The 23902-nt window shown below is 40.7% G+C and overlaps 1 protein-coding gene across 4 annotated transcripts in view; it reads right to left on the bottom strand.

The window, feature by feature from the left end:
- LOC144797751 (NXPE family member 3-like) overlaps positions 1 to 23902 on the bottom strand; it is a 627879-nt gene that overhangs the window by 149067 nt on the left and 454910 nt on the right. For all 4 annotated transcript variants that reach the window (XR_013603456.1, XM_078668505.1, XM_078668507.1 and 1 more), the window contains exon 3: positions 17747 to 17817. Coding sequence is in view for 3 of the 4 variants with exons in the window: in XM_078668505.1 (XP_078524631.1) it covers positions 17747 to 17817 (71 nt within the window). In the remaining variant the exon portion in view is untranslated. The remainder of the gene's footprint in view (positions 1 to 17746; positions 17818 to 23902) is intronic.

Raw genomic sequence — 23902 nt, forward strand, 5'->3', positions numbered from 1 at the left:
ATGGCAGGTAATCTTCGAGGAGTGGGATTGATGGCGCGAGGTAATGAAGAAATTTTTGTTCAAACTCGCAAAGTTAAACTTCCATAAAAATGTAACAGTATTAACAAGCATGAGGTTAAAATACTAATCAACATAGTTTAAAAATGCATTCATTCAGAAAACACGTGGGATTAACCTATGTGCTCTTTGTTGCAGTTGCAAAGAAAATAATAAACTAGCCTTGTCTATTGTCTTTGTCAGTATTAAATGCGGCTGTTTAACTAATGGCATATGCTTATTTTGTGTGCTTATGTTATGTCTTTTCCGTGACAATAGCTCGTGGAGATTCCTTGCGGCCTAAAAGAAGAAGGTAGATATAAATGCTGCTTTGTGTGCTCAGCTAGGTAACATAAATTAACGGGTTAATAATTAGCAAAGGGGGTGGGTAACAGAATGGGCCTCAATTCTCTAATTAATTGATGTCTTGTGTTTGTTTAAACAATAGTTTCCGGGTGAGGCCTAAAGGCATGCTAAGAAATGGCGTTTTGAATCTTGTCCAGAGAAGAGCCTTGCACATTTTAGAAGTGGAAAACTTTTACCACGTTGACATTCTTCTTGTCAGAAAAATGCAGTTAAATAAATTGTGCTAAACGTACTCTTGGAGAAAGGCTCAAGGACAGGAAAGCAGCAAGATTGCCAAGGCAAGGAAGTTGAACTGTAACTCGAGTGAAAAGTAACACATTGGAGGAAGCTGAATGTCATGAAAGCAGAGGACAATAGGGCTAAAGAAAAGCCTGATCATGGTGTTGAAACGGTGATGACCTAACGTGGACTGACATAAGTCAGCCATTGGGAAGTCTGGATTTGCTTGGAGAAATATAAAATGTAGACAGTTTAGCTAGATAGAAAGGTATAAAACCTGACCTCATGGGCAGGAGGGCGCTTCTCGCTTTTCGAATCCTGATTGACGTGACATGCTGTCGGACTTTTGACTCACGTAAGGACAGCAGACTTAATATGATCTTTTCCTTTTCAGGTGGAGCAAGAATAGACAGGGGAATAGTTTGAGGGAAAGGAAACTGTTATTTAGCTTTAATTCATGCTTACTGATTTGCTTTGAAGATGTCAGTCTAATAAATCTTTTCCTTATAAATGCTGCTTATTATTGCTAATAAATAAAGATTCTAAATAAAATGCTCTTTCTTGAATAATAAAGTTAAAATAAAATTAGATTTTGAAACGACAAGCTGGTCTTGTTTATTCATGGTCTAGTTACCATTAGTTGATCCATTTGCCGAAGTGACTTAATTAAAATGATATATGCTTAAAACCATGGTGAGAAAAGATAAACTGCAGTTGTATATAAATATGTAAATAATTTGTGAATAGTTCTGATTAATTAGGTCACATGATTCAGTCGCCCAAAAATTGTCTCGTTGGTTTATGGGCCTTTGTGAGAGATTTATGATTAATGGTAAGTATTGTGGTGTTGGGTAGAGTTGGAGAGACAGTTTTTCTTTAGGGGCGCTGGATCAATTCCTTGGTAGCAGAGTTACGGTTACTATGGTAACTGACATGCTACATGGTAATTACATAGGATTAATGTTTAACATATGTTGAGTCTGTTCAGTTGTTATATGTAGTCGAAAGGTTTTTTCCAGCAGTGTGAAAATTCCTAGTTGTGCCGGCAAGAGTAGTGTAACAGGTGAAGTTGCACAGTGCATTTGTTCTGTTACAAAGTAGTGGTATTATCATATATCACTAGTGTTGTGGACGTACAGCACAAGTTTAGGGATTTTTAGGTGTGTAAGGTAAAATGTATAGTGAGGATTGTCTATGAAATTGTAGCTTTCGAGTATAGGGACACCTGTCCTGTTTTAAAACTCACTGTGAAAAGAGTAGTAGAATTTATCCAAGCTTGAGTGAAGGGTAAGGAAGCGTCGTCTATCTTAGTGGCAAGTGAGATTTTCTTGTGTGGGTTAAAATCCTACCAAGATTCATGTATGTATGGTTAGGGATTTTTCCGTTTGAATGTGCGTAAATGATTTTGTAATAAACGATCGAGTGAATTGTTACTATATGTGCATTCAGAGAAATAACGAGTTCGTTATTACTTGTTAGAAGGGTAGAGTAGGCTTACTTTATCAACGAATTTAAATATTCTGTGAGAATAGCTTCGTCTATTTCACGCAAAAGAATACTTGAATGACTGGGAAAGCTATCACTTTATTTAGCGAAACAGACAAATGGTTTGTTTTTGTGGAGTTACTAACTGAATTTCATTGAAAAGATTTGTAAAACATGGCGCTGTGAAAATATTTTGTAAAGGAGGTGACAGTGTCACAGCGGAGCGAGGACAGAGAAGCTGCAGCTGCAGTATACGTCACTAGTGTCGCGCTGTGATTGGCTGGCATACATCACAGTAACCGCGCACTGATTGGCTCATGTGACTAGACAGGCTTGCAGCTGATTCGCTTATTCCGAAAAGCAGTAATTCTATTGGTTATGCAAAGCAGTGACGAAGCTTAACCTGATTGGCTTGTTGGTGAGTTTCGCGCACGGATTGGTTGGATTTGCGGAATAACTATTTCCTTGTTGAAAATAGATACGATCCATTCCGAAGTAAGCGGAATTGTTTTAAACATGGATTATTTTTACATTAAAGAGAAAAAGAAGCTTTCTTGGTTTCAGAAATTGAAAAATAAATTGAAACCTGACAAGAAAATTGAAACGCGAGGTGGAAGATTAATTCATAAATACAAAACATCTGCAGCTTATATGTTAGGCGAATATGGTTATCACACTTGTCTTTGGATTGAGAATTGGATGGAATATACTAAAAATGATGGTGTATTAGCATGGCCGGAAGATGGATCATTTAACATTAAGGTTTTGAAAAACTTAAGAGAAAAAATGATGGCTCTTGTACCAAGACCTAGACCTACTCAATTTGAAGCTCTAGTTGAATGGGAGGATGAAATGTTTGAATTACAACAAAAAAGTAGAGGAGTATCAAGGTTTGGAGGACTATATATAAATAGAGAAACACATCAGGATAGAATGCGTCGATGGAGACGTGGAGACATGTGTGATGGTCTGTATCCAGCGAGATTTGGTGAGGTAACTGATCAAAAGGGTGCTCAAAAGAATAATAATAATGGTGAAGAAAGTGAATTAGAAGATGCAGTTTTAGAAGAGATTTATGTTACAAAACCGAAACCACCACCTTATCAACCAGTTTGTTCATGGTCTTCCCCAAGAGTTCCCCCAGGAACTTCCCCGAGCGCTCCTCCAAGAGAAATTATTGATGAGGCATCACCAAGTTTAAATCAAAATAGTGGAAAAACTCCTGAAAGAGTAGAAACAAGATCTAATTCTAGTATATCAGGTGAAAACAGAAATTATGCTAAAACCCCAGTTCAAAGAAAGGAAACCCCAAGAAATGTAATGAGAACAGAAAGATGTGAGGAATTGCCAAACACCTCAGAATATTTTCGATCAAAAGATGGATTAATACAGCAGTTAGTTCAAGTTCAAGTTCAAAACCACTTTATTTCGATTAATAAATACAGCAGTTAACTAAAAGCATGGAAGCAGTAACAGTACCAGTAACAATTGGACCTGTTCTTTCAGTATTTGATCAAAGAGAAATTAGACATTCAGCCTTGACTGTTCCATTAAATGCAGAAATTCAGAAAGTGGCTGAAAAATGTTATTCAGATTTATCTGAAATTCACCGAGAGAAAACAATGATGCCCGACTTAACTTTTAATCAAAGTTTGTCAAATAAAACTCCATCTGGTGCAGAATCTGATTCTGGAACTCCGGAAAAGAGCATTAATAAAATAGATTTAACGAATACCCCACAAAGCCCAGAATTTAAATGACTTGATGTTGCTAAATTAAAGGCGGATTTGGAGGAATTGATTATTGGTACAATTGGGACTGACAATTTGAAGCTGTATCAGGATGATGAATTACTCTTTATTTGCAAAAGCATACAATGGAAAACGAAAACCAAGTATGATCAATTAGAGGAAATGGCTGCTGAATTAGAAATAGATTTAAGTAGACAGAAAAATTTGCAGAAACATTATAGAGTGGATTTCTCTGAAAAAGACATTGGGAACATGAATACCACAGGAAGAATTATTCATATAAAAGATTTAATTGTGTTTCTAAAAAGATTGGGTGAATTAAGTAAGTGGAGAGTAAAATGGACAAAGAAAAGAGAGGAAGAAAAAAGAGAAAGAGGAGAAGTAGCAAATGAGTTTCCAATGAGAGAAATACCAGGAGGAGGGTATGTGCATGTTCCTTGGACAAGACAGGACATTTTATTGTTCACAAATGATTTTCCTCGACTGAGAGAAAAACCTGTGGAATGGTATCGACAAGTAGACAGATTTGTTAAGGTTTCAAAGGTTCTGTGGATTGATCTTGATGGATTCTTTGACATAGTTGTCCCATCGGATCTTTGGACAGAATGTAAAATTTATATAGATTGGCCTAAAGAAGAACCTGCTCGAGATAAAGTAACAGGTGCTCCTTCATCAGATGTTATGAATCTGTACGATAAGGTAATTGTGTGGTTGAAAAACAAGAATCTTCCGAAAGAAGTAGATTGGGTTTAAATAGATAGAATAAATCAGGAGCCAAAAGAATCAGTACATTCATTTTATGAAATATTACTGCTGGTATTTAAACAATACAGTGGTTATGAAAAATTAAGTGAAAAGGATATGAGCCATTTTATATACCGATTTGTTTATGGCTTAAGACCTGAAATTGGTGAAATGATAAGATCTGGAATAGTTGGCTGGCAATCGCTTTCAGTAGATTACATTTTGAGAAAAGCAAAATACTGTAGTGATGAAATAGATGCTAAACAAAAGAAGCTAAAAGAAAAAGCTATGTGGGCACAGGTGAAAGTAGCTGAACAGCAAATAGCAACTCTGGGAAACAAGAATGTAAATCAGAATCAAGGGAAATTTAAAGTTAATTATAATAAGCCAAGATTGATGGGAAATATTGAAGAATTAAAGCAAAAACTCCCATGTTTTAATTGTGGCGAAATTGGACACTGGAAGCGCGAATGTAAGAATCCGCCCAGAAATTTAAAAAATGCATCATTAAATCCACAGATGCAGAATGAGATAAATCTGCAGCAACAGCAACAGCTACAGCGACAGGTATTGAATCAGCAAAGTCAGATACCACAACCGCCACTTCCAAACTGTGTGAATGTGCAGAGGTTCAATACAGAAACAGGATTCTGCGGAGGTGAACAGGTAAACAGATCGCCAAGAGTGAATGTGTCAAATGTTTCTCAACAGTATTGGTTAAAAGAAAATGGAGGGAGTGATTCTGAGGATTACTTATGACGGTGCCCGAGAGAGGAGGAAGAGTGTGTGCTTGGAGCCACTCTTGAGGTAGATCAGGCTGGTCCATTTGTAAATGGTAAAGTGAATGATGTAGAAATCACTTTTCTAGTGGACAATGGTGCTACCCGTTCTACTGTTAGATTAGTGGAAATAGAAAACCTGCCTCTTTCCGGGGACAAGATCCAAGTAGTTGGTGTAGCTAATCAACAAATTAAAACCGATTTAACAGAACCAGTTGAAGTTGAAATTGGTAAATTTCAGGATATGCATAGATTCGTATTTTGTAACAGCAGTCCTGTAAATCTGTTAGGAAGGGACATACTATGTAAGATGAACTGTAAAATATATTGCTCACCGGATGGTATTGAGCTCCAAACTCAGGAGGAAGATGGGCATTATAAGTTAACAATGTTAATGGTTTAAGCAGAGGAAAATAAATTATTTCCTGTATTTGATAAAAATAATCTACCTGAAGAATTAAAAGAGACAGTCAATGCTAAAATTTGGGACTTTACTGGAAACGGAATGGGTTTGATGAAAAATGTAGACCCAGTAAAAATATCAGTAAAACAAGGAGTAGATTATCCAAACATTCCTCAGTATAAAATGAAAGCAGAAGTTATTGAAGGTGTTATACCTGTAATTGATAAATTCAGAAAACAAGGTGTTCTAAAAGAAATTGAGAGCAGTCCATGTAATTCACCGATTATGGGAATCAAAAAGCCAATTGGAACTTTTAGGATTGTTCAAGACCTGAGAAAGGTTAATAAAACAGTTGTTCCATGTTGCCGTGTTGTGCCAAACCCAGCAGGTAATTCTATATCAGATTCCGCATGATGCAGAATGGTATACAGTTATAGACCTTTGTAACGCATTCTTTACTGTTCCATTGCATCCAGAAAGCCAACAAATGTTTGCGTTCAGGTTCCAAGACCGTATCCTAGCATGGTGTCGTATCCCTCACGGTATACAGAGAGTCCATCTATTTTTAATCAGTTGCTAAAGAAATCCTTGGAAAATCTAGATTTACCTGGAAAATCAACATTAGTGCAGTATATTGATGATCTCCTTGTGGCTGCAAAAACACGAGATAACTGTGTAACTGATACCATTATTATTTTAAATCATTTGGCAGATGAGGGACATAAAGTGTCTCTTGCAAAATTACAGTTTTGCAAACAAGAGGTAAAATACCTTGGTCAAAGGATTGCAAAAGGAATCAGGCAAGTGACAACTGAGAGAATTAAAATGATTCAGGCAATGCAACCTCCAAAAACACAGAGACAGGTCAGAATGTTTCTAGGAATGGTAGGTTATTGTCGCCAATGGATTAGTGGATTTTCAGTAATTGCAAAACCACTGCAGAGATTGACAAAAGCGGACATAAAAGACCCGATCGTGGAACACATTTTGAAAACAGATTGCTAAAATTGATTTGTGAAGCACTGAACATAAAGCAAAAGCTATACTGTGCTTACAGACCGGAAGCATCAGGTGTTGTTGAGCAAGTAAATGGCACAATCAAAAATAGAATAGCAAAAATGTGTTTAGCTACAGGAATGAAGTGGACTGATGCACTTCCACTTGTTTTGATGTCTTTGAGAAGTACTCCAGATAAAAAAACAGGTTTAAGCCCCCATGAAATTGTGATGGGCAGAGTCATGAGACAAGCATTTGTTCCAGTTGGTAAATTAATAAGCATTAATGATAGCGTCATATTGGAGTACTGCAAGAACCTATCTGACCTGGTGACTTCTGTGTTCCATCAGGTGGGAACTGAAGTGATAACCAAAGAGAAGGAACAAGCTCATGATCTGTTACCAGGAGACTGGGTGAGAACAAAAGTACACCGAAAAAGAAATTGCCTAGTACCCAGGTGGCAGAAGGCAAGACAGGTGATACTTGTCACAACAAATGCAGTAAAGTGCAGTGGATTGAAGAGGTGGATTCATGCTAGTCATACCATACGTGTGCCAGCTCCTGAAAATCCTGATGAAGGTGACACTACAGCTGATTCAGATTCTGAAGAAGAACCTGAAAGAGATCCAGATTCTGCAGATTGACAGGGAAGTCGACATCTGGAAAATTCAAATGCGAATGAGGCATTGAATGAAGAGATTGAAGAGATTGTGATACAAGACTCTGAAAATGATGAAGATCTACTAGATCAAGAAGCAGAAAAAGAGTCTGAAAAAGTGGTGATTCAAGATCAGGAGAGTATTGAAAAGCAGATTGGAAGCTCTGAAAGCAGGAACCGAAGTTCTGAAACTGGGATGTTGGAAGTAATTGAAGAAGAAGAAGAAGACGAAATTCTGAGTACCAGCTGTAAGGATGATGTTCCTAACAGAGTGAAACTGCCGAGTAAAGAAGTACCTAGATCTAGAGCTGATATCAGAGAGAGCGAATCAGATGAAAGTGACGATGAATCCAAAGTGAAAAGTTCAAGGAAAAGAGCTTGGAGAGCAGAGTGTAATATGACTGAACCAAATAAGAAATTATTTAGAAAAGGAGATAATTGGCCAGTTGAAAATGAGAGTCTAAAATTTAAATTAGTGAACAGATCAAAAGAGCAAATTTATGAAGTCTCAAACCAGAAGGGAGGAGACTCTGAAAAGAAGAATCAAGCAGGAAAGAAAATAGAAGTGATTAGTAATAGAGCAAAAAGAGTAATAAAGCCAAATCAGAAGTACAAGTCACCTGAATGGATGTACATTATCATCCCACCAGTGGTGGAAGTGAATAGTAGTAGCCAAGAAGATTTAGATGATACAAGTGATAATGATTGATTTTGTTTTGACACAAGGTTGAAGAAATTGTGTTAGGTGACACAAGGTCGAAGAAATTGTGTTAGCTGGAAAAAAACATAAAGTTCAAGTTTCAATCTTTATTTCGGTCAATTAGACCATCAAAGATATACAAATAAACACAATAATTTGAAACATTGATTAAAAATTAGGCCGAACAATATAAAAATAGTCCATTAGCAATAATTTAAGAAAAATGAGTAAAAAAAAAATGAAATAAAATATAATAAAATTGTTATGGGCCCAACTCCGCTTTCAAAATGTGGGTACGGATAAACCACATGGCTGTGAGGTATTTCGCCAGTGCAAAGACAGTTGAAGATGAAACATCGGTTTTTAAAATTCTGTACATGGGAGAGAACTGTCTGCAGCCAAAATTTCTGATGAGAGGGACAAGCCAGTATTTTCTGATGACTTGGTAAGCCTTGCAAAATAGAACCACATGTAAGTCACTTTCCACGGCAAGTGCACATGCCGTGCATTGCTTTGTAGTTGGTGGCGTTGTCCAAGAGCTGGTGAAGGACCTAAGGGGCAATGTGCCATATCTCCACTGGAGAAATAGCTTCCTGGTCAACACGGGGGTCATCCCATCTAGAACCTTCTCCAGGCAGTAGAAGTCTTTGCTTCGGATAAATAAAGACGTCAGGGAACCCTCACGCTTGCTGTCTAGAGCAATAGTAAGTTTTAGGTCATAATACGCCTTTGACAGAACTTTGCGCGGAATCCTGGCAGACGCGTTGGCTGGGTCGGTCCATAGTTCTGGGAATCCTAGATTCTCACATGATGATTTTATATATTTCAGCCAAGGAATCTGCATAGCTTTTGGTTGGGTTAAAAACTCCTTAAGCTCGGACCTGTACTGGATAAGTTCATCGCTGCTCCATATCTTTCGCCAGAATGTTAAAGGTTTGAGACCCAGTTCCTCTGTGATTGGTCTAAGTCCTAGGTCTAACCTCAAGGGGAGCAGTGGCGTGCTTGATGGAAGTGCAACCAATTGTCTAATTAATTTATTTTCGGTTGTCATCAGGTTTAGTGCTGGTGTATGGACCCAGAGTTCAGCCCCGTAAGTTACAGCACCCCGAGCCTGGGCTTTGTAGATCTGTATGACTGGGCCCAGCGGGCGATGTGTTGATTTGGTCATCATCCTTGATATGCCTCCCGCAATCTGCACCAATTTCAGGTTGGCCCTAGTCCGATGTGCTCCCCATGTCATGTTCTCATTTAAAGTTACACCTAGATATTCAAACGTAGAAACCCTCTCTAATCGTGATGAGCCGAGCAATGGATTTGGACGTGTCCTCGGAGTGGGATTTAGGATCATGAATTTAGTTTTTAGCGCGTTGATCTCTAAGCCCCTCTCCGTGCAGAATACCAAGAAAGAGTCAAGGATTCGCTGGATACCCATTGGGGTTTTGGACAGCAGCAGGGTGTCGTCCGCAAACATGATTGCGGGCACCCTGCTGCCATCCAATTTGGGGGCGTCGGTGTGTTCAATCCCATTCAGGTGGGCGATTACCCCGTTGACAAAAAGGCAGAAAAGGGTCGGTGCGAGCACACAGCCCTGTCTCACCCCTCTGTCAATGGGGAATCTATCTGTCAGTTCGCCATTTTTTCCACACCTGACACTTGCAAAATTGTTCTGGTGGAGTCTCTGTAGAATTTCAAGAATATCAGGTGGAACCCCCATCTCAGCAAGCACACTCCACAGTTTCATTCTGGGCACCAAGTCGAAGGCGGCTCGCAAGTCCACGAAAACCGTGTACAAGCTGCCCCCCTCGAATAGCGCCGTCCTCCAGTAGATGAGACTTAAACGGAAAATCTGATCCACTGTGGACACCCCCTTTCTAAATCCCGCCTGGAAAGGACTAAGAGTGTCAGTTTCTTCCAGCCAGGCCTGAAGGCGATCCAGCACAATCCTACCAAAAAGCTTCTGGGACACGTCTATTAAACTAATGGGCCTGTAGTTGGCTGGGAGCAGAGGCGAGCCCTTCTTAAATATAGGAACCACCTCTGCCCCCAGCCAAGTACTAGGAATCTCCATGCCCATCAGGACAGCGTTGAATATTGTGGCAAGATAGGGGGCCCAAACGTCAGGCTCCTGTTTAAACAGGTCACCCGGAATACCATCCAATCCGGGGGCCTTGCCAGATGCCAATCCTACAATGGCTGCTCGCACCTCCTTTAGTGTGAACAGGTCGCCCCTACAGTGAATGGGCGTACTTGGGAATGGATTGTTGGTATCCCCAGCGTCCGAAGTGTAGTGCGACTGAAAGTGCGCCGGCCACACCCCTGCTGCAATATTTGGTTCAATTGCTGAGAGTAAATTCTCGGAGCCCCCATTGACAATTCGCCAAAACTTGCGATAATCCCTGGTAGCTAGGGAACTAGAGAGTTCCTCCCACTGGCCCTCCTCCCATTCGATCTTGGCCTGGGCAACAAGTTTCTTATACGCCCGTCTACGAGCCTGTATCTCCCCTCTGCCTTTGCCATCCTTGATACAAAAGAGGAGTTCTCCCTTTGCCTTGCGGCATGCGGCATTGTACCATGAGGACATACAATGTGGTCCCCCCCTTTTGCGTTGGACTTTGGTAAAGAGATCATCCGCCATGGTCCTAGTAAGATCCTCATGAGCCAGATATATTAATTTGCGGGTGTCCTCATTGCAGATTTCATCAGTTAAAACGCCCACTTTTTCTAAGATTGGAATTATTCCATCATAGAGCTTTGGAAGCTTCTCTCGGCTAGCAACAAGTTTTTCCCACCTAATTCTCCTTCTGTTGTTTTCAAGGAGAAGCTCTGGTTTGGTCGCCGCCATGCTTTGGTCACCGACTCCCAAACCAGGATGGACAAGATCTAGTTCAAGAGCATTGTGGTCGCTGTCCGCTCTTTCTGCCACCCTAAAGTCAATGATATGCGACCATTCGGAAAGTTGTACAAGGACGTAGTCCAAACGGGACTCCCTTCCCACTCTGTTGTATGTGTGTCTGCTCAGTATGTCAGATTTAATGCGCCCATTACAGGCTCTGACTCCATGGTTAAGGGTCAGGGCAGTAATCTGTAAGGCTAGAGGTGACCAGGCTCTCGGAGGAGGTGCCACTACAGGGGGAACCGCCCACCTACCATCCTCTTCCATGGAGAAACCATCCAGAAGGCCCTCTAGGGGCTCAAAATGTGAATTCAAGTCCCCTCCAACAAAAATGGGGTGCCCCTCGGAATTTCACTGAGGTAAGCCGATAATTCCTCAATGGTGGGTGATTCACGTGTGATGTTAACCGGCCTTGAATACATGTTTATCACGGCAAGTCTGGCTGAGTTAGGCCATACCAACAAAACCACTAGTATGTCCTCAGATGCCAGTGGGAGACGTACTGCCTGACAGCCCAAATGGGTCCCCACCCACGTTGTGAGTCCGCCAGAGGGACGGCCCCTACCTGCCCACTTTGCGGGAATGGAAAATGCCAGGTAACCCCATCGGGAATATTCTTCCCGCGCCCAGGTCTCCTGGAACATACATATATCCCAAGTATCCACAAAAGCGGTCCATTCCTGTAGATCTAGCTTGTTGCCTAGGCCAGCTACATTCCATGAAATTAGCTTCAAGAATGGTGGTTTTTAAGTCGGGACCAATATTGGGGACGTAGCGCTGTTACTTGAATTGGCCACAGATGTAACCACGGGAGTCCGATCACCACTAGGGGACCGAATATCCCTAGGTACCCTTGTCTCTGGGTTTATAGAGGGGGAGTCTACATTAATTCGGCTTTTCTCAGCAGACTGGCCCAAATCTGACATTGGAGCGGGTCTATGTCCAGTGAGAATTGAATCTGCCTCCGCGCCCTCCCTGAGATGCGAGCTATTCCCGGTGACATTCTGCCTGGACTGTCAATCTATCATGTCCAAGTAGCTGTACCTCTTAGACAGGAGGGGATACGTGTGGTGTTGTAATCTTGGGTGGACATCAATGTTAGATATAAGGTCGAAGAAAAGCTGTTAGAAATTAAAGTTTTATTAAAAAAAAAAGTAAAAAAGTGTATATATTGTAATTTTCAAATATTTTCAAAATTTTAATTTTTTAGTTTTTTTTGTTTTGAAAGGCTCTTGTTTCAAAGTAAAGATGCCTTCTTCTAATAATAATTCGAGATGCTCTATTGTAAGGAGATGTTGCAACATTTCTTTTATTTGTGTAATTCTAATAATTTTAGTGTGGTTAATTTTAGCTGTCATTTTTCATTTTGGAATTGACAAAGAGGAATATAAAACTAATATGACTAGTAAAGTTGTGGTTAAACAAGATAACCATGATATAGTAGGCAAGACTAATAAAATCATTGAGCATAAACCAGATATTCACCAAGATAGATCTGTTGGAGATTTTTCTAGTAATACCTTTTCAAGACTTTTATCTGAATATGTTAAGGTAATGGATGTGAAAGATTGTTACATTTGTGTGAAATTACCTGCTTCCGTCTCTGAGGGGGTGATCTATAATATGCTTCCTCTTACTTATTACTTGTAGCGTAATAGCTAGTTTGTTTTATCAGACAGGTCGTTTAGAGTACTACTACTCTAATTATGATGAAATTTTTGCAAATTTAAAAGTTGATAAAAGCTTGAATAAACATAAACATGATAAACAGATGAGGGAATTTTTCATAGTAACTAATGAACTTACTTATGAGTATGCTTTTAGAAACAATTTAACTTGTAAATTGAGGTTGGAATAAAAATCTTTCTTAAACATGGTTGAAGAGAGAAGAACAATGTGTAAGCGAAATGAGATGCTGAAACAAACCAAATCTAAGTTTTGGCAGATTGAGGATGAAAAGCTCAATGGTAGGACAGAGAATGTTGCAATTCATATAGATAAACCTGTTAGTGGAAAGCTTTGTATTAGAAGAGATAATACTCTGTTTGATAATTATTTTGTAAGTGCTAGTCAATGTGAAGATACTTATTAAATCTTAGGGGGTTGGGGATTTAAAGGAGGCAAAGATCCAATTTTTCCCGGAATTTATTTTGTTTGTGGAAACAAAGCTTACTACAATCTCCCAGACCACTGGTATGGGACTTGCTATGTTGGTTTAGTTTTCCCAAAGATTTTTCATGTAGACAGAAATGTAAAGGGTTCATTTAAAATAAGCAATCACTTGAATAGATTTAAAAGGGAAAGTTTTTCAGAAATTTTGGGAGATATTTTTTGGTGCAGTAATAACTTTGGTGGGTATAACCCTGAATGCAGTTAAAATCAGAAAAATGTCTACAATTGTTGATAGATTGTCAACTGATACTGCTAGTGGATTCCAATTAGTTAACACAGAACTTATTGCTATGAGAACAATGGTAATGCAGGACCGTCTTGCATTAGACATTCTGTTAGCTAAAGAAGGAGGAGTTTGTGGAATTTTACATGTCCAGCATTGCTGTACATACATACCTGACAAAAGCCAAAATATTGAGATGTATATCAGAAATATTACAGAATTACATGCAGAGGTTGAACCTTTAGAAGATGAAGATTTTTCAGAACGTTTGAGTAAAAGATTTGCAGCAATCAGAAACTGGTTTTTAGAGATAGGCAGTTCAATCTTAGGTAAAATACTGTGTCCTCTTATAGTTATAGTCATAGTGATATTTTTGTTAAAAATTAGTTGTATGCTACACAAGAGAAAGAAATATCGAAGGGAAAAGAAAATAATTTACAAGCTAAGAAAATAACAAGAAAAAGAAATAGAATTAGAAGAGTTTCGTAGATCACAATATGAGAGTTACAAACAAACAGCTGAATCAAAGGTTTAGAAACACTAATACTGTGAAAGTTCAAAACATGTTCAAGGGGTGAAAAATTTATTAATTTTTGGGTGTTGTTTGGTGATTTTGAAATCACCAGATGAGGGAGTTGATGGAGCGAGGTAATGAAGAACTTTTTGTTCAAACTCGCAAAGTTAAACCTCCATAAAAATGTAACAGTATTAACAAGCATGAGGTGAAAATACTAATCAACTTAGTTTAAAAATGCATTAATTCAGAAAACACATGGGATTAACCTATGTGCTCTTTGTTGCAGTTGCGAAGAAAATAATAAACTAACCTTGTCTATTGTCTTTGTCAGTATTAAATGCGGATGTTTAACTAATGGCATGTGCTTATTTTGTGTGCTTATGTTATGTCTTTTCCGTGACAAAAGCTCGTGGAGATTCCTTGGGGCCTAAAAGAAGAAGGTAGATATAAATGCTGCTTTGTGTGCTCAGCTAGGTAACATAAATTAAAGGGTTAATAATTAGCAAAGGGGGTGGGTAACAGAATGGGTCTCAATTCTCTAATTAATTGATGTATTGTGTTTGTTTAAACAATAGTTTCCGAGTGAGGCCTAAAGGCATGCTAAGAAATGGCGTTTTCAATCTTGTCCAGAGAAGAGCCTTGCACATTTCAGAAGTGGAAAACTTTTACCACGTTGACATTCTTCTTGTCAGAAAAATGCAGTTAAATAAATTGTGCTAAACGTACTCTTGGAGAAAGGCTCAAGGACAGGAAACCAGCAAGATTGCCAAGGCAAGGAAGTTGAACTGTAACTCGAGTGAAAAGTAACACATTCGAGGAAGCTGAATGTCACGAAAGCAGAGGACAATAGGGCTAAAGAAAAGCCTGATCATGGTGTTGAAACGGTGATGACCTAACGTGGACTGACATAAGCCAGCCAATGGGAAGTCTGGATTTGCTTGGAGACATATAAAATGTAGACAGTTTAGCTAGCTAGAAAGGTATAAAACCTGACCTCATGGGCAGGAGGGCGCTTCTCGCATTTCGAATCCTGATTGACGTGACATGCTGTCGGACCTTTGACTCACGTAAGGACAGCAGACTTAATATGATCTTTTCCTTTTCAGGTGGAGCAAGAATAGACAGGGAAATAGTTTGAGGGAAAGGAAACTGTTATTTAGCTTTAATTCATGCTTACTGATTTGCTTTGAAGATGTCAGTCTAATAAATCTTTTCCTTATAAATGCTGCTTATTATTGCTAATAAATAAAGATTCTAAATAAAATGCTCTTTCTTGAATAATAAAGTTAAAATAAAATTAGATTTTGAAACGACAAGCTGGTCTTGTTTGTTCATGGTCTAGTTACCATTAGTTGATCCATTTGCCTAAGTGACTTAATTAAAATAATATATGCTTAAAACCACGGTGAGAAAAGATAAACTGCAGTTGTATATAAATAAGTAAATAATTTGTGAATAGTTCTGATTAATTAGCCTCGTTGGTTTATGGGCCTTTGTGAGAGATTTATGATTATTGGTAAGTATTGTGGTGTTGGGTAGCGTTGGAGAGACAGTTTTTCTTTAGGGGCGCTGGATCAGGATCAAGTCTAGGCCTCGGCCAAGATAGCGTACCCTTCCTAGTGTCTAAATGGGCCACAGAGTTATTTATCTGGGATTTTTACCTTTTCTCGTTGACCTGTACTGAACTGATGATTTTCATTGGTTCCTAACACCGGGCCTTATTTCATCTCATTTGATCTGAGCTTTCCAATTTTTATAACTTTTATGGTATTCATTTAATACACGGAACTCAAAATTTGATCTTGATGTTTTTGGTCCTGATTTAGAGTTTGGCGAACAGGGTACTCTGTTGCAAAGGCGGCGGAGTGCTCATACCTCCAAGCTGTCAGTGTGCCTGCCCTATTTAGAGTTGGGCGGGCCTCAAGGTTTATGCCAGGAAATCTTCTTCCAATGACCAGAGGGTGTAAGAGCCATCGGAGGTAAGCCATCCACCATCCGCCCTATCTAGAGTGGGTGGTCAGATTGCTTTTTTTTTTTACTGTCTGTCACCGGCAAGTATATCCTTGGGATGAGGGACAGTAAAAAAGAAGTTAAATTAAAACTCTAGTGGTGCGGGCACCCTTAGTTTTTTATTTTTCAACAACAAACTTCCATTTTGACAGCCGGCAGACATGTCTGATGGTGCTCTCCATCAAAATGTGCCCACATAGCTAGAAACCGCCGTGTCGGCGGTTCCTTTCAATGTGTAGCGTTCTCCAGGGTTGGCAGACAACTCAAAATTTGGTGGACAGACGTCCCTCAGTAAGGTAGAGGTAAAGTCCTCCGCCATCCTGACAGATTTATAGGACCTAAATTCTTTATCTCTTATCTATATATCGTTGTTTTAAGAGCTGTTGCACCAACACGCCTTGCTTATCTCGAAACAGTAGTTTATGAGTTTTGGCAAGCTGCCAGTAGGTGAGCCAGGAGATACCATTAGGGGAAGATGAGCATACACTGGTGAGTCTTCCTGATCAATTGATATGGAAACTCATTTGCATGTGGCAATTAGACTGCGGCCTCACTCTCTTTCTTAACCGGCTAGAAATGTACCCAACGGGGGGCCAATTGGTGAAAAAATGAAAGAAAGAAAAATTTATATGAGAGGGAAGGTAAGTCATTAACAAAACAGTTTAAAGATGACATGAATACACAGTAAAAATATACTTTTCAATGTCTGATATACTTTGGCCAAAACAAATGACCAATCATTTGAGATGGATGCTTACTAATGTAGACTATGGAGAGACACAAATAAAGAAAGTCAACCAACGATTATGCTTGGTCAAGAAGAAGAACATTTACAATACTCTCAACTTCAAGAAATTCATCAGCAATGCATATCTGTAGATTGGAAAGGACAAGGGGCGGTTCAACTGTAGAGGAATTCCATTAGCCATGGTCCAAATCTCATTTATCATAGTAAACACAAGAGAGCCAGTATGGAAACCGTGAAGACTGAAGAACCAGAGAGAGAGAAAGCTAGAGAGTAAGCTGTTAACAAATCTATCAAGAAGAAATTGGGTTAAAGCTCTCCAGAGAAGAGACTGTGGAACCTTTGGATATCCAGACGCCCGGGATCCAGAAGGAACGTTCATCCCAGCATCCGCTTCCTAGCAGGATCAAGTAAAGAATTAGCCAGGGTTCATCAGGAACCAGAAAAAATACATAATGGAAGCTCACAAGGCTTCTTAAATCCCTTGTACAAATGCCACAATGAAGGCATAGGAATTTCAATACAAGTCTATCAAGAGAAAAAGCCAAGATTGAAGGTGAAATGATTAAACACTATGAATTCTGACAGGTATAGGAAAAGTATCAGGTAAAATAAAAACACAATATCGAAGGGCGGCTTGATCGTTTAGAAACAATTTGAAAGCAATAGGCTCCTAAATGGCATGAAGATTTAATCCATTGCAAACTAAACCAGATAGCCAAACCCCTAAGAGTTGGTGGGTCAAAAGAAAAGATGGGGTGGAGTCCACAAGATCCAGAGGAACACATCTGACAGGATAGTCATTGTTACATGGTCTTTCTTTCCCTAGTCTTAGCGGCACTCGCAGTCCAGGTCCCTCTTCTTTTAGTGACAAGCCCATTACTCCTCTGCCTCTCTTTCCTGCAGTGACCTCTGCAACTAAAGACAGAGTGCCATTGGTGCAGGCAGCATTAAAGGCCAGGCAAAGAAACTGTGGCCGACAGAAGGGCACACGATGTTCACAGAGCTACCGACAGTGCTGCACCACTCTCACATTGGCACCAACTTACCAAGGCTGCTGTTCCTGGTGATGACGTGGACCGGTGGGATCTTTATGGGTAACTCCTTATTGGTTAGTTGTCTGTAAGTCACAAACAATAGAAGTGAATAAATGACAAGTCAAAAGCCACTTACAGAACAGTACATACATCCTTCAACACAGGCTTGTCTCAGAGATCCTACTTTGTCAGAGGGAATCATTTCCCCAAATTGATCTTTACAGCTGAAAGGAGGATGAGGAAATTCACCATGCGTCCATACACACACATAGCAATCCAGCAACCCCTTAACAGTTGGAGGGGGCCTTCAGTATGCATGCAGGGCACTCACCAGGAGATTCCCCTTACCAACACCTCTCCAAACTACGGCTAACGACCGAAGTACTTTGAGATTGGTAGATACATAAGTATTCTTAATTATATAACATGAACACAGATGAGAAGCAACGGAGCGATGCACAATAATGTGAGATATGTTTCAAGATCATTCATCGGCAGGGGAAACATCCTTTACAACGCAACTTTTACCACGCAGTGCCTTTACGACGCAACTATTACAACGCATGTCATTACAACGCATTGTGCTGGGGGGCGCTCTAAGATAGGGAATAGATTTAATTTACTATCCAACACCTTCCCTACTATCCACGGGGACTGGAGTTGGAATAGTAAATTAAACTATTCACTATCCAGCACCCCTAAGCGTTATGCGTTGTAACAGCATGCGTTGTAAAAACTGTGTTGTAAAGGCATGCGTGGTAAAAGCATCCGTTGTAATGTCATACATCCATCGGCAGAGATCATCATGGAACAGAGTAGGTAGTTGGAGGTTTGCCTCTAGGTAGAAACCATGGGGCAGGAGGAATGGTATGGGACACTTAGAGTTTGGCAGATGTGAGGCATTCACCAAAAAATAGCACATGCCTCATCCTACTGTTTCACTGTCCCACTGCTGATTTTAAAGTTGGGTTAACTTCATTGTTTCCGTCAGTGGATTTTCTGCCAATTCAACTGATGGAAACCCTTGATCCGGCAGTCTGTCCGACATACGACTGCTGGTTTACCATGATGGTTGCATTGACCTATTGGAGGGGGGCAACTGTCACCTGATATTCCTGCCCGGGACCAGTATGCGAGGGATGGCAGTAATGGACAGAGAAAGTAATCAGTGGCCTTGATGTATTGGCAGTGCATCGGGTCCACTGATTTATTTGCATTTTACAAACAAACTCCATCTTTGAGAGTTTGTTTGTGAAATACAAATAATTTCCAAGCAGGTGACGAAACACATGCCACTTAGCATTGAGCGCAGCCATAAGTGACCTTAAAGCACAGAGACCCCCGCCAGGTAGGCATGGATGTCGTCATGCATCGGGTGGTCCTCTGCAGGTGAGTGGGCCTCTTGCCAGGGACTAATTGACTCCCTATGTCTTGTATTTTACAACAAGGCAACGTCTCTTTAACAAACACGAAATATGCTACATGTTATTTATATGTGACACTGTTTGTCAGTTTCTTGGCATCTTGTTGCTCTGTGTCTTAGAAGACAAGTGGAGTATCTCATCTTGTGCTAGGTGTGCCTTTCCCAGGCTACACATGGAGTCCCTTGGCATTCACAGGACAGAGTCTATAGAATGCCTCTTTTGTTTAATAAAGAAGAGATTCTCTGTCCAATAAACCAAAACAAACTTATTCTGTCCATGAAAGAACCAAAAACCTTAGGCTACATCTCATACGTTCAGAGCACGATGGAGGGGCCGAGAATCCCAAAATGTCTTCTCGCAGGTAGACCATGCGTTTATTTTAACTTATATTAATTGTTTTATCATTTGAAGCACGACCAGCTGGCTGGGATCACAAAGAAGACAGATTAGGGTATTAGACACATACACATTAGGGAATGAGACAGAGCCTCTATGTCAGTTGCATACCTTGGCGGCATGGTGGCACTATCCATACTAGCGAGTGACCTAGGTGATGGGGCTGCGCTCATCCATTGACTTTTGGCTCAAATTACACATGGACTTAAGCTGCACTCCAAAGGTTAGCTCCAAGAAGCACAAGACTACAGAGTGGAGAGGGGCCCGAGGGGAATTATTATTATAGACCTAACAGCATCTTGTCCCCCAACTATACATACTGAACACACGGAAGATGCCACAGGTCTTTAGCAGAATCCAGACATACTCAGGAATCTATAAAGTATTCCGCAGGAGGAGCTGGAGTGACAGGATAGATAAAGAGATACAAAAAGTGGAAAAAGTGGAAAAAGTACCCATCAGCCCACTCAATAGTGGAAGCTCGTCATTTGGGATTTCGAGTTTGAAAATTTGGTGTCCAACAGGCACTTCCTCAAGTGAACATTGAGGTTAACCTTGGACCCAATGGTTGAACCTTCAACCAGAACAAATGACAGCGTATGAGGCCGATGGGGCTTAGTTGCAGTGCTCAAAGAAATAAGAATATGTGAAAAAGAAGGAAAATGATCCAAGTGATTTAAAAATGCCTATCTTGACGTCAACAAGAAAACTTTATTGAGTGTGCCCATCAAGATGGTATGGTTAAAACAGAGTGATAGTAGCAAGAAAGATGGTTTGCTAATTACCATAGATGTTCTCTGGTCAACATGTTTCAGCCTTAAGAGGCTTTCGTCAGGACCTATGAATCACTACTGCAACACTTACTTCATATATTGTGAAAAAAGAAATACCAATATTTTCATGGGTGGTGTATCCCCTCCTGTCCAAAAAGAAAAAGAAGAAAAACAGAAAAATACAACAGCGAATTATGTTCATTCTAGTAACATTTGTGTGTATGTACATTTGGACAATATGCTCTGTTTAACAACTTACCCAACTTTGTGGGATCAGGAACCTCACCTCACCTGGCGACAGCTCAGGCTAAAGGAGGCCACGCACTAGAAGAGATTCATTCAAAGTGGTGTTATAGTTTATTTAGGTTCATTTTTCAAATAGTTATCTTCCAGATTAGATACAGGTGGGTGACCAAGGCAGCCAATGATGAGAGATGTATAATAAAAATTCAAAAAATTATAGATCACTCCGTCCGTGCAGGTGACCAAAAAGCACCTTGACAAAGGTATGTATATGTATATGTAGTGCGTTAGTTTACCTCAAGTGTTTGTTTCCATTTAGCTAACAGACACAAAACCAAAAACCAAAGATTGGTACACATTGTTCTAGATGTATCAGCACAGACAGTCAGTCACAGCATACTGGTATAGTGTGCCTTTAAATTCATTTAAGAGGTCTTCTTTAAATGGCCCATATTCGCCCAAGGAAAGGGCATGCTTAAGCGCTATCATCATAATTAAGGGAAGCTGAGTGCCTCCTTAACAAATCCCCAAAGACAAGGTGAACAAACAAAAAACGAAAAAGACTGCGTCCACATCGACCCTTCCTGGACACCTACCTCTCCGTCGTGACCTCTGGCTTACACTGAGCCGAGGGGGAGGTAGTGTGCCAGTGCAGATTGCTGATTTTAAGAAGGGACATGGTGGACCAGAGAGAGACACATCCTGTCTGCTTTCTGATAGGTTAACAATAGCGCGCTAATATCAGCCAGTAATATGCTCTAACACGGCAAAGCCGCGCATGCAAATATAAAGGTGTGCTCCATTTCCTATAGAAAAATAGCAGCATCCAGCAAGCGGACCGCTATGGGACCCAGGCAAAGGACGGATCTGATTGGTCCGTGAAAACAACAGGAAATACTCGGAAAAGCACATGTAAAATCGCGCCCCGTTTCCTGTTCGAAAAAGAGCAACACCCAACCAGCGGACCGGTAGGGGACCTGGGCAAAAGAGCGGACCTGATTGGTCTGTGTTGATAACAGGAAATACTCGGCAGCGCAAGTAGATGTCAAATTGCGCTCCGTTCCTTCTTAAACTAGATCAGCTTCCAACAAGCGGACCACAAAGGGACCGAGACAAAGAAAGGACCTGATTGGTCTGAAGCGATCACAAAAACCCAATAGAAATAAAAAAGCCAATAACAGTAAACTCGTGTAACTGAACTCCCTCAATGTTTACAAAGACCACACTTATCGTTTTGGTATATATTTGGCGTAGAATTTAATGTAGCCATACAATTAATGTTAGATAATGTCATGTACTGTGCAAATGTATACATTTTGTTCACAATATCCTTGGCTTAATTCATAAGGACATTGTATATGTAACGCACAGTGCGCAGTATGTGTACAGTTGGTGTCAACTCACTGGGCGTTAATACCTGCTTTTAGATGCGTTATAAATGGGACAGTCCAGAGGTCCTGTCAGTTGATGTTGGTTGGTAATGTGTCTTAGCAGATACTCACAGTGTCCTAGTCCAACTAATAAGGACGGTAAATATGCAGTACGCAATGTGTATTCAAGTCATGGCAGCCAAATAGGTGTTAATGACTACCTTTGGACATGTTATAGGTGGGACAGTACAATGGTCCTCCCGGTGACATTGATATCTACCAATCAGTCGGCTGATCTGACTATAGGACCTCACACATTCCCAAGGTGACAGCCATCCTTCAATAGCAAAGTCTCGGGTAATATCCCCCAGACCTTGAAGACAAAAATGCGCACCAGGATGGTATTGTGTAGACCGATAAGTTGATCCCAGTGACTCGTAATTAGACACAGGAAAGAACGCTGCACTGTGTCTGGATACCTGTGGAAAAGTAAATTTTGCCATGTTCTGTGTCCCTACGTGTCATCCATCATATGTTATATGTGCATGATTAAATATGCATATGTATTCCCTATGTTCGATTAATGACGCAATTACAGTTGTGTCCACCTCTAGTATGCCAGTTTCCAGTTCTCGTGAATACTACGAATATCAGGCCTATGTAAAGCTACGTTGCCACGTTTCTCAGTGTGCACGTTATTCCATTGTAAAGTCCCCGTTTCTAGGCCTCAAAAGGGCCTGGACACCAGATTCAGCTCCTGTCTCCTGAAGCCTCGCTGAGGAGCGATACAGCCCCCACCTGTATCCTCGACCCTTCACTTACTTCCTGCCTCGCAGTGCCCGGCTCACCCTGGCTCTGCCTCTGAGTCTGCCAAGAATATGTTATGATTCCAGTTATCAGTTCAGTCCTCCTTCTCTGCATTCCTAAAGCTACTGAATCGCATCGATAGTTTCCGTCATTGTCTAGCCTTCACGTCTCCACGTTAGAGAAATACTGCATTTAATGGTCATTTAATATTCTTCATCACGCACTACATGTAGAATAATGCATGGTCCAGTCTTAGAATCAAGTTAGCCTTTCCCCTCCTGACTTCTAGTTTATATCAACATGTTCTCTAAACATCAGATACTAGATACTGTTTAGGTACATGTCGCCCTGACTCTCCAGACTTCAGTCTCTGCTCCTAGCACAGAGTTCGAAGCCCCCAGCTTCTCCTAGTAACACGTCATTGCTAGTTTGCGCGCACCATCAGGTTAGAGGTCCCGGCTCCTTAGGTAGCCCCCTCCATGGGTTACACCCCATTCATGACATATTCTGTTACGTTTGCATCACATGTCCATGTATACGCCCTGTTACACCTCTTTTCACCCTTATCTTTCGCGACTGCTACGCGTCACGCCTTCTGCTCCACCCACTGCTACGCCTATTGCAATGTAATGCTATGTGTTTGCGTTATGTATATATGCTCGTGTACTGTTATTAAAAAGTCATCCTTTTCCTGCTTTTTGCCCGGTCCTGACCCCGGCAGCGCTGTCGGGCCCTGCTATCCTATTCCTGTGCAGGTCGTCCTGTCCCTGTCCTTTATGCTGTAATAAACCTGCAAACTCCTACTACCTCGAATCTTGACTCTTATTTTATTGAGCTATTTGTTATTTATTTATTCATTCAAAAATAGGGTATTATTTATTTATTTACCACATAATGGCGCCCGAACAGGGACTTGCCCTTTCCCCACGCGTCGGTGAAGCCACGCCGACCCCCTGACCCTCTGCAGTCGTGACGGAACTCTTCTGCGCACCGGCAGATATTTCTGCTTCAAGTATCCCTCAGGCCCACGGAGGAGACGGAGGAGGCGGTCCAGCATCCAGACGAGACGGTGGAGGAACGCGGCGAGTCCCGACCAGAGCCCAAGCCGAGAGTCCAAGGTCCGAGGTATCCGGAGGTCCACCCGTAACAGAAGTC

The sequence above is a fragment of the Lissotriton helveticus genome, chromosome 12, assembly GCF_964261635.1.
Source record: "Lissotriton helveticus chromosome 12, aLisHel1.1, whole genome shotgun sequence".
Taxonomy (NCBI): domain Eukaryota; kingdom Metazoa; phylum Chordata; class Amphibia; order Caudata; family Salamandridae; genus Lissotriton; species Lissotriton helveticus.